This window comes from Leuciscus leuciscus (genome assembly GCF_965113295.1).
Source record: "Leuciscus leuciscus genome assembly, chromosome: 12".
NCBI lineage: Eukaryota > Metazoa > Chordata > Actinopteri > Cypriniformes > Leuciscidae > Leuciscus > Leuciscus leuciscus.
The window spans coordinates 37,736,475-37,753,280 of NC_138736.1; the positions used below are offsets into that span (position 1 = coordinate 37,736,475).

The 16,806-nt window shown below is 42.3% G+C and overlaps 3 protein-coding genes across 5 annotated transcripts in view; 1 reads left to right on the forward strand and 2 right to left on the reverse strand.

The window, feature by feature from the left end:
• LOC309511716 (rap guanine nucleotide exchange factor 5-like) overlaps positions 1–16,806 on the reverse strand; it is a 43,305-nt gene that overhangs the window by 18,269 nt on the left and 8,230 nt on the right. The window lies entirely within an intron of this gene.
• Positions 1,758–9,071, reverse strand: LOC309511717 (uncharacterized protein). Its single transcript, XM_082186991.1, has 3 exons — positions 8,864–9,071; positions 7,870–8,118; positions 1,758–1,904 (listed from the first exon to the last, which is right to left on the reverse strand). Exons 1-3 carry the CDS (start codon positions 8,915–8,917, stop codon positions 1,857–1,859), a joined length of 351 nt encoding a protein of 116 aa, XP_082043117.1. The 5' UTR covers positions 8,918–9,071; the 3' UTR covers positions 1,758–1,856.
• Positions 10,255–16,313, forward strand: LOC309511701 (E3 ubiquitin-protein ligase TRIM39-like). Of its 3 annotated transcripts, none has more exons than XM_082186954.1 (8): positions 10,255–10,409; positions 11,054–11,137; positions 11,657–12,228; positions 12,343–12,438; positions 12,757–12,990; positions 13,082–13,220; positions 13,840–13,875; positions 14,031–16,313. In XM_082186954.1, exons 2-8 carry the CDS (start codon positions 11,065–11,067, stop codon positions 14,576–14,578), a joined length of 1,698 nt encoding a protein of 565 aa, XP_082043080.1. In that variant the 5' UTR covers positions 10,255–10,409; positions 11,054–11,064; the 3' UTR covers positions 14,579–16,313. The 3 variants fall into 3 exon arrangements, with proteins under 3 accessions (XP_082043080.1, XP_082043081.1, XP_082043082.1); XM_082186955.1 differs by having other exon boundaries at positions 13,849–13,875; XM_082186956.1 differs by lacking the exon at positions 11,054–11,137 and having other exon boundaries at positions 10,267–10,409.

Below are 16,806 nucleotides of genomic sequence, written 5' to 3' on the forward strand. Positions count from 1 at the left end.
CTGTTGTTCCAAAACCGTTACTTTCTCCCAAGCGTCACAAAAAGAGATGAGACTAATGAGACTAATGGATCCCGATTTGTGCCTGGAACTGATTGAAATGGAAGAATTCACTGAAAATCTTTCTAGGATTAGGAGAAATGTGCATCATTTACATCAAACTTGGAGTGATGCATCTTGATGCACCATATTTGAATATACATGAACACAAATGACATTTAAGAGCTTTTATTGTCCTGTTTGAAGCTTGACAGATGTGGCAACAATGAACTGTTGTTAAATGAAAAAGAGCTAAATGTCTTTCTTTGTGTGTTCAATGGAGCATCATACAGGTTTGGAACAACATGAGGGTGAGGACATGACTATTTCCAATTTTGGGTGAATTATTCCTTTCAATTATTTGAACTCACCATTTCAGTTTCTCCGTCTGTAGACTAAAGCCATGATGGACAGAACTTCAACTGTAACTGCAACTGCAGCTGCTACTGCCAAAGCAAGCCTTCTAGATTCTGTTCGACACTTGGTGCATTTTCCATCTGCAGGAGCACAACAATAAAACTAAATATTACAAATAACAAATACTTTTTAACCATTTTATACATTCATAGTTACATGCAACAGCTAAAAACTAAAAATGTGAATGAGCTGCCATCACACAGACATGTAGAAGTCCAAAAGCTAGACAGCTGCAACAATTTAACTTAAAGTTAACAAATTAACAATTATGGCCAGTTATGAAAATGATGGTCATATTTACCCCATTGTGTTATAAGTGTCTGTGTCAGACTGCTATGAGAGACGTGACACTCATAACTCTCTTCTTCTTCTTCTCTGTGAATCTCCACACTGATTCTCATCTGAAAGGTCTCGTCATCATTGGGTCTGACTCCAGTAGAGCTGAAGGGTTCAACCAACGCTAGCGTTGTTCAATGTGATCTTCATCTCGATGTGTTTGGGGTAGAAGCCAGTGGCCAGACAGCTCAGATTCAGCTTGCTTCGGTCATGAGGAGCTTCAGAGGCAAACGTGTGAACATCTGGTGCATCTGCAATAAGAAACATTGTGAGTAAAGAATATTACTACATCTAAAAAAAGACACTTGATTCTGAATACAAAGACATGAAACCCTAAGTTCAAAAGACTGAAGTCATCAGATCAACACATACTGCTTATTGAATTATTAAACGTGGAGATCCAGTCCATGCAGGTCCTGAGGTATGACTGGACGACCAGTCTGCGAACTCTTTGATTGTTCCACTTCATTTTGGTTTCTTTTGCCTTTGGATTTTTCTCCATCCACTGCATCGTGTCAGAATTCAAGGCAATAAAATCCTCTCCATCATATCCGTACTCATCAAACGCTTTTACATTCATCACTGGATCCAGCTCACAGCCGACTCTCCTCTGTAGTGTATGGAGGCCTGAAAATCACAGCATATATACAGCAGTTGTATACTGGATAATCATAATCAAACTTTCACAGTTTGTCTTATGTAGCACATAAATGTAGGTGTGATACCATGTATAAATAAATGATAATCATTTACATCATTTAGATTTCAGATGTAGTTGGGTTTATGGTTCACATTATAATTCTTGAATGTACAATACGTTGTAATAACGAATGGCCAACGTGGAGATGCAAGTTTCCCAGGTGCTCTTGATGCCAGAATTCATCACATTAACTAACAAAGTCAGTGTACTGTTTGTCATAATTTTTGTCTATCAACATTAGATCTAACAATCCTCTTTTTGATTTCTTTTGCCTTTGGATTTTTCTCCATCCACTGCATCGTGTCAGAATTCAAGGCAATAAAATCCTCTCCATCATATCCGTACTCATCAAACGCTTTTACATTCATCACTGGATCCAGCTCACAGCCGACTCTCCTCTGTAGTGTATGGAGGCCTAAAAATCACAGCATATATACAGCAGTTGTATATTGGATAATCATAATCAAACTTTCACAGTTTGTCTTATGTAGCACATAAATTGATGTGCTACATAAGACAAACGTCTCGGGTTACGTATGTAACCCTTGTTCCCTGAGAAAGGGAACGAGACACTGCGTCGGTGACGACACTAGGGGAACGCCCTTCAGCGTAGCGCGTCTGAATTTATGAATGAAACCGAATCCAATCCTATTGGCGTTGCGTGATGACGTAGCGTGTGACGGCATAAGCGGATGTATACAAAAGCACGCCGGCACACAGAAATGTCAGCTTTTGCTATGAAGCAAGTGCTCCAGGCGGGGTGAGGTGTGGCGAACCGACGCAGTGTCTCGTTCCCTTTCTCAGGGAACAAGGGTTACATACGTAACCCGAGACGTTCCCTTTCGAGGGAACTCGAACTGCGTCGGTGACGACACTAGGGGAACGAGATACCCACTATACCACAACGAACCCCGCTCATCCTAGTGTGAAGCTGTCTTCAGGCACAACTTAGGACGAAAGCACTCGTGCACCGGGTGTAGAGGGAAGGTCCAGACTGTAAAACCTCATGAATGTGTGCGGAGTGGCCCAGCCAGCCGCCTCACATATGTCATGGATAGAAACCCCTGAAAGGAGGGCTCTAGAGGACGCCATGCCTCTGGTGGAGTGAGCTCTCACGGCCATAGGTGAAGGCAATTTGCGCACCTGATAGGCCAGGGAAATAGTCTGAACGATCCAGTTGCTGATGGTCTGTTTAGAGGCGGGAAGCCCCTTCTTGGGCGACCCAAAACACACCAGCAACTGGTCTGACTTCCGCCATGAGGAGGACCTCTGAATATAACACTGCAGTGCTCTGACAGGGCAGAGCAGATGAAGTCTCTCCTCATCCGCCGTCACATGGGGTGGAGGATAAAATGCCTGCAGAACCATGGGCCGTGCCACATTAGATGGCACCTTGGGCAAATAGCCGGGCCTGGGATGTAAGATGGCCTTAATGTTGCCTGGAGCAAACTCCAAGCACCCATTGGAAATAGAGAGCGCCTGGAGATCTCCTACCCTCCTCAGAGAAGTAATGGCCAACAAAAAGGCCACCTTAAACGAAAGGTTCTTGGCCTCAGCCGACTCTAATGGTTCGAAGGGAGCCTCAGCCAGCCCCTCGAGAACCACTGCCAGGTCCCAAGAGGGAACTCTGGTGCGAATCGCAGGTCTCGTCCTCCAGGCTCCACGTAGGAAGCGTACGACCAGGTGATGCCTCCCCAGCGGGCCATCACCCAAAGGAGCGTGGAAAGCCGCAATGGCAGCCACATAAACCTTGAGTGTGGACGGGGTAAGCCCGGCAGAAAAGCGGTCTTGGAGAAACTCCAGTACTGAAGCCACTGGGCAGTTAACTGGGTCCAAATCACGCTCTCTGCACCAAACGGAAAATACATTCCACTTAAGGCCGTACAACTTCCTCGTGGAGGGAGCTCTGGAAGATAATATAGTCTCGACCACTCCAGCTGACAGGCCGGCTTCTAGATACTGTGCCCCCTCAGGGGCCAAACCCACAGTTTCCACAGCTCGGGTCGAGGGTGGAGAACTGAGCCCTCCGCCTGAGACAGTAAGTCCCTCCTCAGAGGGATCTGCCATGGCGGGCCTGCCAGGAGTGAAATGATGTCCGAGAACCATACTCGGGCCGGCCAAAAACGGGGCTACTAAAAGTAGACTGACTCCGTCTCGACGGACCCTTTCCAGAACTGCTGGGAGCAGAGCGATCGGGGGAAAAGCATACAGACGTAGCCTCGGCCACGTCTGTACCATGGCATCCAACCCCAGCGGGGCTGGGTGCGTGAGGGAAAACCACAGTGGACAGTGGGACGTCTCTCGAGACGCGAACAGATCCACTTCCACTGGGCCGAACCTCACGCACATGGCCTCCACCACCTCTGGGTGGAGTCGCCACTCCCCGGGCCTCAGCCCCTGCCTGGACAGTACGTCTGCTCCCTGATTCTGGTCCCCCGGGACATACATCGCCCTGAGAGACGATAGTCTCCGCTGGGACCACAGGAGGATCTGATGCGCCAGTCTGCACAGAGGGCGCGACCTCAGACCCCCCTGGCGGTTCAAATAAGACACCACCGACGTGTTGTCGGTTCGCACAAGGACATGGCGACCATGGAGGTCTGGCAGGAAGCTCCTCAGAGCCCGGAACACCGCCAACATTTCTAGACAATTTATATGCCAAGAGGAATGATGGTCCTGCCAGAGGCCTCTCGTAAAACGGCCGTCCATGACCGCGCCCCAGCCCGTGAGGGAGGCGTCTGTCGAAATAGATACTCGGCGACATAACACTCCCAAACTGGGACCCTGGGACAAGAACCAAGGCTTCTTCCAAATTGACAGGGAACGAAGGCATCTGCGCGTGACCCTTATCAAGCGGAATGGGTTTCCCCTCGGGGAAAACCCCTTGGTTCTCAACCACCACTGTAAAGCTCTCATGTGTAGCAGGCCAGAAGGTATCACGCTGGACGCTGCTGCCATGAGACCCAACACTCTCTGAAAGTGTTTGACAGTGACGGCCTGGCCTAGCTTTAACCTGGACACTGTGGTCAGGATAGACTCGATCCGAGCAGGAGACAACTGAGCCCGCATCGTGACCGAGTCCCACACCACTCCCAGGAACGTCGTTCTCTGGGCTGGTGTCAACACGCTCTTTTTCGTGTTGAGTCTTAAGCCCAGGCTCTGGATGCGGGCGAGGACGACATCTCGATGCCGAATCGCCAGCTCTCGCGACTGGGCCAATATTAACCAGTCGTCGATGTAATTGAGCACCCTGATGCCCTCGAGCCTCAGGGGTGCTAGAGCTGCATCCATACACTTGGTAAATGTACGAGGGGAGAGTGCTAGGCCGAACGGAAGAACCCGATATTGGTAAGCTTCGCCCCCGAAAGCAAACCTCAGGAACTTCCTGTGAGATGGAAGGATGGAGATGTGGAAGTAGGCGTCCTTTAGATCTATCGTGACAAACCAATCCTCGGATTGAATTTGACTCACGATGATGGGAATAGTGAGCATCTTGAACCTGAACCTCCTCAGAGACCGATTCAGATGCCTCAGATCTAAAATTGGACGCAACCCTCCATCCTTCTTTGGAACTATGAAGTACCGGCTGTAGAACCCGGACTCCCTGACTGGTGGGGGAACACACTCTATGGCCCCTTTTTCCAGCAGCGAGTGAACTTCCTGTTCCAACACTGGACCCTGCTCTGGGTGCACTGAAGTCCAGACCACCCCGTTGAATTTTGGTGGGCGGACCCGGAACTGCAGTCTGTACCCAGTTCTTACAGTGCGCAGGACCCAAGGAGAAATGTTCGCGAGGTTTTGCCATGCCTCTGCGAAATTCACCAAGGGAACCAGCCCCTCGGGGCTGGTGTCCAGTGTTTTGTGTCGGTCTTTGACGGCCCCCTGAAGCGGAGAACCGGCAGGGGAGAACCGACAATGACCCACAGTGTGCGAACCCGAACACTGACTGACCGCAGGCCTTTGGGGCAGACAGACCAGTGTGTGCTCGCTGGGAGCTAGCGTGTCCCGAAGCGTCAAAGACGGCGGGATACTGACGCCAGCTTCCCGAGGGCCCAGCGAGAGAGGGGACCACAATCGCTCTCTCTCGGGGGGGGCGGCCCTTAGAGGTCTCATAAAAGCTAGGACCTCTTTCCCTTAGCCTTCCTGGACTGAAGGACGGTCCTCAGATCCGTCCTCTCAGGAGGCTGCGGGTACGAGCGACGTCTAGAGTCCCAAGCTTTTTTAGGGGGAGCTCTAGAGGCGACACTCGCTTTCTGTGCCTGGCGATGAGAGGAACTGGAAGACGGCTGTGGCTGTTCTCTAGCAGCCGCCCTCCTGGACCTTGAACGGCGAGGGAGATATTGTTTAAAAGCTTCGCCCTGCTTCTTAACCTCCTGAAACCTGTCAACCACGGCGTTGACAGCTTCTCCAAACAGACCCGAGGTTGAAACAGGCGCATCCAGGAGGAAGGCCCTGTCCTTCTCCTTAATACCAGACAGGTTGAGCCACAGATGTCTCTCCGTGGTTACCAGAGCTGACATGGAGCGACCGATGGCACGGGCCGTCTCCTTGGTAACCCGGAGGGACAAATCTGTGGCCCTGCGAAGCTCCGCAACATCGTCAGGCGAGGGACCCTCGCCTTGGTCCATATCCCTCAACAGGTCGGCCTGGTACGCCTGCAAAATGGCCATTGTGTGCAGGCTCGCACCAGCCCGACCTGCCGCCATATACGCTCTGCCCACCAAAGCTGATGTGGTGCGGCAAGGCTTAGAAGGCAGCGCCGGTGTCTTCAGGGATGACGCAAGGTCGGGTGAAAGGTAGCTAGCTAGGGCTTCCTCAACCCGAGGCATCATCCCGTATCCCTTATCCCTAACCCCCACGATATTACTGTAATTTAAAATCGGGGGGTTAGACAGGCGTGCAGAGAAAGGCCTGTTCCAGGATTTACACAACTCATTGTGTAAATCCGGGAAGAAAGGGAGAGACCGGCGTGAAGGTTGCGTGCGGGGCTGCAGGAAGCGCTCATCAAGTTTGCTCTTAGGACGCGCTTCCTGCCGCTCTTGTGGCCAGGAAATATCAAGCTTGGCCACAGCCCGCGTTAAAACCTCCACTAACTCACCATAGCTGGGTGCAGGCTGAACAGTATCATGTCTTTCATTTGGATCCCCCCCCTCAACATTAAGCACATCTAATTCCTCGGAATCAGAGAGGTGTAAAACTGGGTCATCATCCCGAGCGGGAGAAGCCGCGGGCCGGGCTCCCGAGCGGGGAATAGGGGAACCTGAGCTCTCAGACGAAGAGTGGGAAAGTGCCTCGGCAGTCCCACTGTCGTCTAAAAGATCTCTCTGCGATCCCCACGATGCACGGCGCCGCATTGCCTCGGCCGATGCGGGACCTGAACCGCGGGGAGAACGCATTTGGCCATCCTCAGTAAACAAAGCCAACCGAGAACGCAGCACTCTCACTGACATAGACTCGCAGTGAGCGCAAGCAGCCCCCTCGAGAGCTGCTTGAGCGTGCTGCCTTCCCAGACAAGACACACACATCTCGTGTGTATCTCCAGGCGTGAGAAAACGTGGGCATGGAAACACACATTTTGAAAACTGTTCGCTTGCCATGATGAGACGAATATAAGATAAAGATTCGCTAGTTCAAACACACACACAAGCGCTTGCTGAATAGCAAAAAGCTGACATTTCTGTGTGCCGGCGTGCTTTTGTATACATCCGCTTATGCCGTCACACGCTACGTCATCACGCAACGCCAATAGGATTGGATTCGGTTTCATTCATAAATTCAGACGCGCTACGCTGAAGGGCGTTCCCCTAGTGTCGTCACCGACGCAGTTCGAGTTCCCTCGAAAGGGAACTGTGAAAGTTTGATTATGATTATCCAGTATACAACTGCTGTATATTGTATACTGATTTTATGATCATTTATTTTAATCATAAAATAAATGATTATCATTTATTTATACATGGTATCACACCTACATTTAAATAAATGATAATCATTTACATCATTTAGATTTCAGATGTAGTTGGGTTTATGGTTCACATTATAATTCTTGAATGTGCAATACATTGTAATAACGAATGGCCAACATGGAGGTGCAAGTTTCCCAGGTGCTCTTGATGCCAGAATTCATCACATTAACTAACAAAGTCAGTGTACTGTTTGTCATCATTTTTGTCTAACAATCCTCTTTTTGTCAAATGTTTACTTGAAAGTGTGCTACCACTTTCGAAGAAACACATTACACTTGATATGATATTTCATGTTATAGCTTTCAGATATTTTATGTGTGACCTAAACATCCAGTTATTTTGTGCGCCACAGTAAGTCCACACTCATATTACAGGTCTGATCACTGATAAAACAGCTGAACTCAGCAGACTCACCGTCACATTTGGATCTTGTGCAGTTTGCCAGAGTATAAACCAGATGTATAAACCAGTCTTTAGATTCATCAGGTTCTTCAGTGTCTCTCCAGATCTCTGAACTCTGACGGTCTCTTTTCCAGGTTTGTTCTTCATTACTGTAGTGAGAGATCCGTCTGTCATCATACAGACCCACTGCACTGAACTCCGGACCGGAGGATCCAGCAGGATTGGAGAGAGCGCTGTAAACATACTGGAGAAGATGTCTCTCTGAAGAAAAAGAAATGCAAGACAAATTATTCTGAAAAGATACTGACAAGCCACATTGATCACTACAAGTTACATTGGGCTAAGTTCAGACTGTCAGTCCAAATCCGATTTTTGTGCATATCCGGTTGAAATCTTTATGTGACTTTCTTACGCCATGTAAAACGGAAACATCAGCCGTCATTATAGGAAACATGTCCCTGCAGAAACAAGGTTGAGTTGTTGCAAAGTGCCTGACGAGCAAAACATTAGAATTTAACGGAGACATGTTTTGAAACCGGCGAAGATGGCAGCATGGCATCAAGCAACTCATCCCAGCCTCCTACGGTTCTGCCGCTGCCTCAGAAGACACAGTACTCCAGCGAGGCAGATACACATTATCATTTTGTAAATAAGACAACATCTATATTGCAAACCCCTCCATGTTGCTGTTGTTGTTATTGACATAGAAAGCAATGCAGATATTCTGGAAAACGAAAGAGCACCATGGGACACACAGATCGGATCTGAACAGTTGCGACACACAATGTGCGCAGTCAATCATTTTAGATCAGATTCCATTTGGATTTGGACTGACAGTTTGAATGTAGCACTAGTCCAGGGGTTCCCAACCACATTCCTGGAGCACACCCCTCCAAGACTCCAAGACCTGAAATGGGTGTGTCAGACAGAGGGCTCCAGGAACGCAGTTGGGAACTCCTGATCTAATATGTCCAATATTATTGAGGAATAAAGCAAATGTAAGCACATTGATGGGTTCTGCACAGGACAGTCTCAGCCACACATTCCAATCATGCAACATGCTGGTGTCGGGACTTCTCCCTCTTATTCCCGGGGAAAATCCTTCCCTAAGCCTTCAGGATTCCATGCACTGAACAGAAACAAGAACACTGGAACTAAAATAATATGCCAAATTGTTTTCTTCGTTAATTTTTTTCATAGGCCTACATGGCCTGTGGTATAAAAAATGTACACACTATTTTTTTTTTTAAGAAGTCTTTTATGCGCATCAAACCTGTATTTATTTGACAAAAATACAGAAAAACTTATGACAATTTAAAATAATAGTTTTCTATTTTAATATACTTAAAAAAATATATCATTTATTTCTGTGATGCAAAGCTGGATTTTCGACAGCCATAACTCCAGTCTTTAGTGTCACATGATTCTTCAGAAATCATTCTAATATGCTGATTTATTATCAATGTTGGAAATAGTTTTTTTTTATTGAACCTGTGATACTTTTTTCAGGATTCATTGACAAATAAAAAGTTAAATAGAACAACATTAAATTAAAATAGAAATTAAAAAAGTCTTTAATTTTTTATCAATTTAGCATATCCTTGCTGAATGAAAGTATTAATTTCTTTAAAAAAAAAAAAAAAAGAAAGAAAGAAAATGACTGACCCCAATCTTTTGAACGGTAGTGTAGCCTATATTGGTACAAAATATTTATTTTTTAAATAGATGCTGTTCTTTTTTTAACTAAGAATCCTGAAAAAAATCAAAGGTTATAAGTATTTTACAATTGAAAACCATAGAAAACAATTATTTTAAATTGTAGTAATATTTCACAATATTACTGTTTTTTTCTGTATTTTAGATCAAATAAATGCAGCCTTGATGAGCATAAAAGGCTTCTTTCAAAACATTAAAAATAGTAGTGTCCAAACTTTTGGCCGGTTGGCTACTTATATACCATTATATTTATAATACTAATATATATATAGCCTATATATAGGTCTATACCCCTTTTTTACATTTGAGCCCTTGCCCCAGAGGAACTCTCACGTCCCTGCCTACTTACCGCACTGAGATGCGCATAAAAAAAAAAATATAGTACAGAAAGATAAGTCGTATCAAACCCTTTTTTTTCCTTTTTTTTTTTTTACAGCGCCATACAATAAACGTAACTTCGTTGGTGTTTTATGGCATTAACAGAATGTTTATTTTGCGGTCGCTTGTCCAGTCCAGTTTCTCGTAGAAAATTAAACAGAAATGTTACCTTTTTCGCTATCTGTAGCCTACATACCATAGACTGTAAAAAAAAAAAAAAAAAAAAATACATAGGCCTACATACGCTGAAGTAACGTACGCAGACATGTTCGATGTTTTATCCACACGGACCGCTCTGACATCACTCTCTGACATCACTGTAGTTCAGAGAGATTCAGAGAAAGTGAAACTAACTTGATCAACAACAATATGGACTCCTGAAACGATCAACCTCTTTAAACTACAGAATATTTATTGATCCGTTCAAAGAGTCTTGTGGACACATCTGATCCTCACAGGTAAGAGATAGAAATATAAGAGAGATTGTGCTGAACAGGTTTCTAATGGAAGTGAACTGGTTTAGTAGGTTTATGTCGAACTGGAATAAGTTGAACAGAACCAGGTTTAAGCATATCAAATACTCAACTATTTTAGTTGTTCACTGCACTGAAATGGTATCAGAATTGTATTTAAATATGTCATTTGATCGGTTGTAAAACAAAGTTTTGTGTTTCTGTCATTTTGTCACACGACAGAAAGACTAAAGAAACAGGAAGTAAATGACCTGCAGATTCACTGAACACAAACCTGCTAAACTGCAGATGAAAATCACTTTTATAATAAACTAGATTAAAACTACACTAGTTTTGTTGGAAAATAAATCACTTATAATTAGGGTCAAAAGTTCAGTTGAGTTCTCAAAAATAAAGTTATCAAAAGAGCAGGTCAAAGTTCAGTTCTGTAAGTTAACAAACCAATTTGATATAAACTATAAATTTGACTTGAAATAATATTATGATGAATAAGTAAAACTAAGCCGGACTCGAGGTAAGATTTCATTTAAACCTCAGTGACTAAATACACATTAGGAGCAAATATAGGCTTAGATGTTTCTTATAAGTTCTTTGATCATTCAATAACATTTCTATTCTTGAAAACGAAGAGGGAAGAACAATGGCAGAATCTTCACCAACATCAACACAAGCAAGAACAACCAGGAGACGGAGTATTGAGGAAACACCTCCATGTAAGTCAATAAACAAAAAATAAAATAAAAAACAAGAAGAATGAATTAGTGCATGAATAACTTTCACTCTTCTCATATAATATTTAATATGTAGTTCAGGAGTGTACAGCAGCAGATAATAAAATCAAGATTTCAAATATTGCTCCTTCGTGTATTTATTTATTTGGTACAGTAAGTGTTCGTGTAATGAGCTTCACATTAGGGTTCTGATCAGCTTGTCTGGGTTCATTTTGCAGTAATGACCAGCTGACTGTACATGATCTCTAATGTATTTTAGTTTCCTCAAAGACGTCACTCTTTGTCTCTAGACATTCTTTACATTCAACCAACTTCATGAGGTGCATCATGGGATTCTTTATAGTATTAAATGAGCCCATTTATAATAATGAGGCTAATAATAATAATTATTATTGTTATTTAAGTTATTCAAGCAGAAGCCATTAAATCAAAAAGTCAAATGTGTTTCCAAACTTTAGACTAGTGGTGCAGGTGATTTATCTTCATCATTTCTTTCTCCAGATATGTCTTCCTCCAGCGGTCCACTGACTGAGGAGCTTCAGTGCTCTATATGTCTGGACGTGTTCACTGATCCAGTCAGCACTCCATGTGGACACAACTTCTGCAAGACCTGTCTGAATAAGTGCTGGGACAACAGCCAGACCTGCAACTGTCCATATTGTAAAGAAACATTCAAGCACAGACCTGATCTCAAGATTAACACCACACTCCGAGAGCTCGTAGATCACTATAAAAAGAAAAGTCCTGAGAAAAAAGCTGAAGTTCTGAAAAAAGCTGAAGTTCTGTGTGACTTCTGTGAGGAAAGAAAGCTGAAAGCCCTGAAGTCGTGTCTGGTGTGTCAGAGCTCTTACTGTGAAACTCACCTGGAGCCTCATTCGAGAGTGGCAGGTTTAAAGAAACACAAACTGATCAATCCTGTGAGTAATCTGGAGGACTATATATGTCAGAAACATGAGAGACCTCTGGAGCTGTTCTGTAGAGATGATCAGACATGTGTGTGTCCGATCTGCACTGTAACAGACCACAAGAACCACAACACTGTTTCTTTAGAAGAGGAGAGTGAAGAGAAGAAGGTAGAAGTTACTGACAAACTGATTTTAAATGGCTCTTATCACGAGGAATCACATGTTCTTTAATATAAATTAATCAGTTATGAAAACATATTGTGTGTTGTTCTCTGTCTATAGACTCAACTGATGAAGACACAGAAAGACACACAGCAGATGATCCAGGACAGAATCAAGAAGATTCAAGACGTCAAACACTCAGCAGAAGTCAGAAAAGTGAGTTTAAAATAATTAAATTAAATTAATTTTAATATCTATCGTTGTATATTGAATTGTTGTATAAAAGCAATTTCACACTCACAGTCACACTGCTGGTCTGAATATCGACACGTCTGTGATTCCCTGATCACTTAGTAAAGTAATAACACATCTCTCCTCAACAACACACATGATTTGAGGAATCATTCAGTGCAAACGGGGCAGAATGAGAGATTTTGAAAACCGGCTAAAAACACTGAAGTATGAGAAATAATAACACTGATTCTTCTCTTAACAAACGCCACTAATAATGTGTTGATTGTCCTGGTTGAGCAGAGAAACACAGAGAAGGAGAAAGCAGCCCGTGTGGAGCTCTTCACTGATCTCATCCGCTCCATTGAGAGATGTCAGACTGAACTGCTGGAGATGATGGAGGAGCAGCAGAAAGCAGCAGAGAAACAGGAGGAAGAGCTCATTGAAGAGCTGGAGCAGGAGATCACTGAGCTAAAGATGAGAAACACTGAGCTGGAGCAGCTCTCACACACTGAAGATCACCTCCACCTCCTACAGGTCAGTCAACATCTCTCTGATCAATGATAATGCAGTATATGACACCATAACACTCCCCATGCTGAAGGATTTCTCCTCTCTCCTGCTGTAGATTTACTCATCCCTGTGCAGCTCTAGAAACACCAGGAACTGGTCTGAGATCAGTGTGAAGACTGATGAGAGTCTGGAGACTCTGAGGAGAGCTCTGACTAAACTGCAGGACTCTCTACAGGAGAAACTCACGCTAACTGGTACAGCAATGTCAAATACACCGTACAGATACATATATTTATCATCTTTTAATATCAGTAATGAAGAATGAGTCTGTTAAAGCTGAAATAAGAGAAGTGTGTGATCATGTGTTTGTGTCTCATTATCATCACAGTTCTTCTTGAAGAGAGCAGGTCATATTCATCTCTTAATTTTCTCTAACTTTTAGATGAGAAACTACTCAGAAACATTCATTATTTATTATCTCTGCGTCTACATTTTGTGAATACACATCAGATCAAATAATTTAACCAAAATTTTTAAATGTGTTTAAGAAAATCTAATTAATAGGCATTATGGGTTTAAGAGGTACATTTTATCTTTCATTATATCAGGCCTAAAGCTTAAACTTTAAAATCGTTAACGTTTTTTTTTATCCGTTTTTAGCTTGTTTGCACTCCAAAAATAAAGTATGATGAAATATTGAGATGAATAACATTAGCCACAAAAATAACATATTGATTCTCTAAATATCAGCAGAGAAACATTGATCAGATAAAACATGATGTTGTACACAATTCTTTAAATATAACCTTAAATCTTGTCTATAATTCCACACATAAACATGTCAAAGATCTGATGGTGTTTTATTGTCATTAGTCTCTACAGAAGTGAAGAGGAGACAGCAGTATGCAGGTACAGTGTGCTGTCTGCACTACACTAGATTACATTCAGATACTCACAGCTTCATCACTGACCGACAGTATGATTAAACACTGATTACATATTACACACATCATCACTGAATATCTGTATTGTGAATTTGTGATTTATATTCTCTGTTTCCTCAGTGGATGTGACTCTGGATCCTGATACAGCTCATCCTAATCTCATCCTGTCTGATGATGGAAAACAAGTGAGATGTGGAGACATTAGACAGAAACTCCCAGACAAACCAGAGAGATTTGATCTGTGTCCCTGTGTCCTGGGAAAGGAGGGATTCTCCTCAGGGAGATTTTATTTTGAGGTGCAGGTGAAGGGAAAGACTGACTGGGATTTAGGAGTGGCCAGAGAATCCATTAACAGGAAGGGACAGATCACACTGAATCCCAGTAATGGATGCTGGACTGTGTGGCTGAGGAATGGGAATGAATATAAAGCCAGTGATGATTCTCTTGTCTCTCTGTGTGTGAGAGTGAAGCCGCAGCGGGTCGGTGTGTTTGTGGATTATGAGGAGGGTCTGGTCTCCTTTTATGATGTGGAGTCCAGCTCTCATCTCTACTCTTTCACTGATCAGTCTTTCACTGGGAAACTCTATCCATATTTTGGCCCGGGCCTTAATGATGGAGGTAAAAACTCAACTCCACTGATCATCACACCTGTCAATTACAATAAATGAATTTACAGCTCTAATATGAAATACACAATGAAAATGATTTATATAATTACAAATCTAAACATGTTTTGCTATATTTTCATAATTAGTTTTTCATTGTTAAAATCTATAATTCTAGCTATAATTGCAAATTATATTGTGAAAATATAATGCTTGTTTAACTATTTTATTTTCAACTTTTCATAATTATTCATGCCATTGTTTTCTCCCATCTCAACCTGACAAAGTGAAAGTGTCTGTATTTTTAGTTTTTATATACATCAAAATAAACCAAACTATGATCAAATTGATAAAGTATATCAAAGCTGTTTCTACCATTTCAATTACAAAATGATCTGTGATAATACTGAGGTAAATCAGATGTTACTGTAATTCCTCAATATATATCACTGTATGATTATTACCATATTCATACACAACACTATGGATCTTCAAAACACCATGATATTATGATCATGGTAAAAACATAAAATTAAAAAAGGAGGAGAAGAAGAAGAAGAAAACGACGAAGAAGAAGAAGACGAAGTAGAAGAAGAAGATGAAGTAGAAGAAGAAGAAAAAGATGAAGAAGTAGTAGAAGAAGATGAAGTAGAAGAAGAAGAAGAAGAAGAAGAAGAAAACGACGAAGAAGAAGAAGACGAAGTAGAAGAAGAAGATGAAGTAGAAGAAGAAGAAAAAGATGAAGAAGAAGTAGTAGAAGAAGATGAAGTAGAAGAAGAAGAAGAAGAAGAAGAAGAAGACATTGTAGGTCTATTACCAAGTTACCAAAATGTTTGCCCCATGCAGGTAGGCCCGCCCTCACGTGATACCGATTGGTCGATTGATAAGCTTAAATCTGATTGGCTAAAGAGTACGACTCATCTGTGTACGAGTTCGCTGCCAGGAAAGTCTCAAACACACACACTCACACACACACACACACACACACACACACACAAATCCAAGGCGATTCACACGTGAATAACGATTTGCACATTCACATTCAAGGATAAACTCGTACATTTTAAACATTCAAAGGTTTTTGTGCACCGTTGTGTATCTACAAATTGTGTTTTGCATTTGTGAAATGTATTTTATGAATATATACTTTTATTTTGCGCATGTGAATTGGTTTTTGTGAATGTATTTTTTTTCACGCACGTGAATTTTTATTGTGTGTACTTGAATTAGGTTTCATGCATGTGAAATTGTCTACGCATGTGTGAATCATGTTTTTTGCGTGAATTATAATTGAGGCTATTCTGCCTCTATATTGGAATATGTGGTGAGCTGGAACCTGCTTATGTCACACAGTACCGCAAACATCCAATAGGAAAATTCAACTGCAGTAGCCACCGTTCAACCTGAAGAGGGCAGCACAGCAAAGTTACTCGAATCAATGAAAAGCACTAATAAAGCCCCATTCTTACAGATCATTAACTAAAAAAAGTTGGTTTAGGGTTTAGTTACCCTTTAAGTCCACTATTCTTAATGGATTTTATTATTTGTTATTTGACCAGATCCTTGTTTTATGTTTAATAAATTGCAGATTGTAAATTCATTGCATCCTATGTTCTGTAGTTCTCTTTGTAGTTCATTCCTTTCCTGTTTAGGACAAAATAACAACACATGATCAACTGTTCCCTTCACTTGGCATATTTCACATTATCCTGTACTGTGTTTTCCTATTATGTTCAGTGTAGAATTAAGTTTTGTATGGCCCATCTTTAGTCTTAATAAAATTATCGGATCTTCTCTACTTTGTCTTACCATGTTTTGTATATTAAAACAATTGTCTTCCAGTTTTACAGTTTTTCCAATTTCCTTGCCATATCCGACTGCAAGCTTCTTTAATTATAGCTTTTCCCTCCTTCCTACTTAAAGAAACTGTTGAACACCCCCAGAACACTATAGGACACGTGTCACATGGGGTCTTTCTGTGATACTTTTGTGTCTTTTTTTAAAGCTTGATGCTGGTTGCCATTCACTGCCATTATATGGAAGAATTTCAGATTATATAATGATGAACACAACATGATTTCTATATGATTAAAAATATGATTTATTAGATGAAACAAACAAGAGAAATAAAAAAAAAACTTTTTCTATCTCATCAATTACTATATAAACTAACTTCACTTTTATTTGCTCTGATAGCAAGATGTCCTCTTTTAAAGACAACTCTTTTCTTCTTGCCGTGTAAATGCATTTAAATTCTTAATATTTTTCAATCCTGTAATATTTTGTTTGCT

Excerpts from the sequence above, each read along its gene's own strand:
- LOC309511717 (XM_082186991.1), bottom strand. The coding sequence starts at position 8,917 with ATGTTGCATGATTGGAATGTGTGGCTGAGACTGTCCTGTGCAGAACCC. Across the intron at positions 8,119-8,863 it reads CCTGTGCAGAACCCATCAAT|AGAGACATCTTCTCCAGTAT; the intron begins GTGCTTACATTT and ends CTTTTTCTTCAG. Across the intron at positions 1,905-7,869 it reads CACAAGATCCAAATGTGACG|GCCTCCATACACTACAGAGG; the intron begins GTGAGTCTGCTG and ends TGTGATTTTTAG.
- LOC309511701 (XM_082186954.1), top strand. The coding sequence starts at position 11,065 with ATGGCAGAATCTTCACCAACATCAACACAAGCAAGAACAACCAGGAGA. Across the intron at positions 13,221-13,839 it reads GGAGAAACTCACGCTAACTG|TCTCTACAGAAGTGAAGAGG; the intron begins GTACAGCAATGT and ends TATTGTCATTAG. Across the intron at positions 13,876-14,030 it reads GAGGAGACAGCAGTATGCAG|TGGATGTGACTCTGGATCCT; the intron begins GTACAGTGTGCT and ends CTGTTTCCTCAG.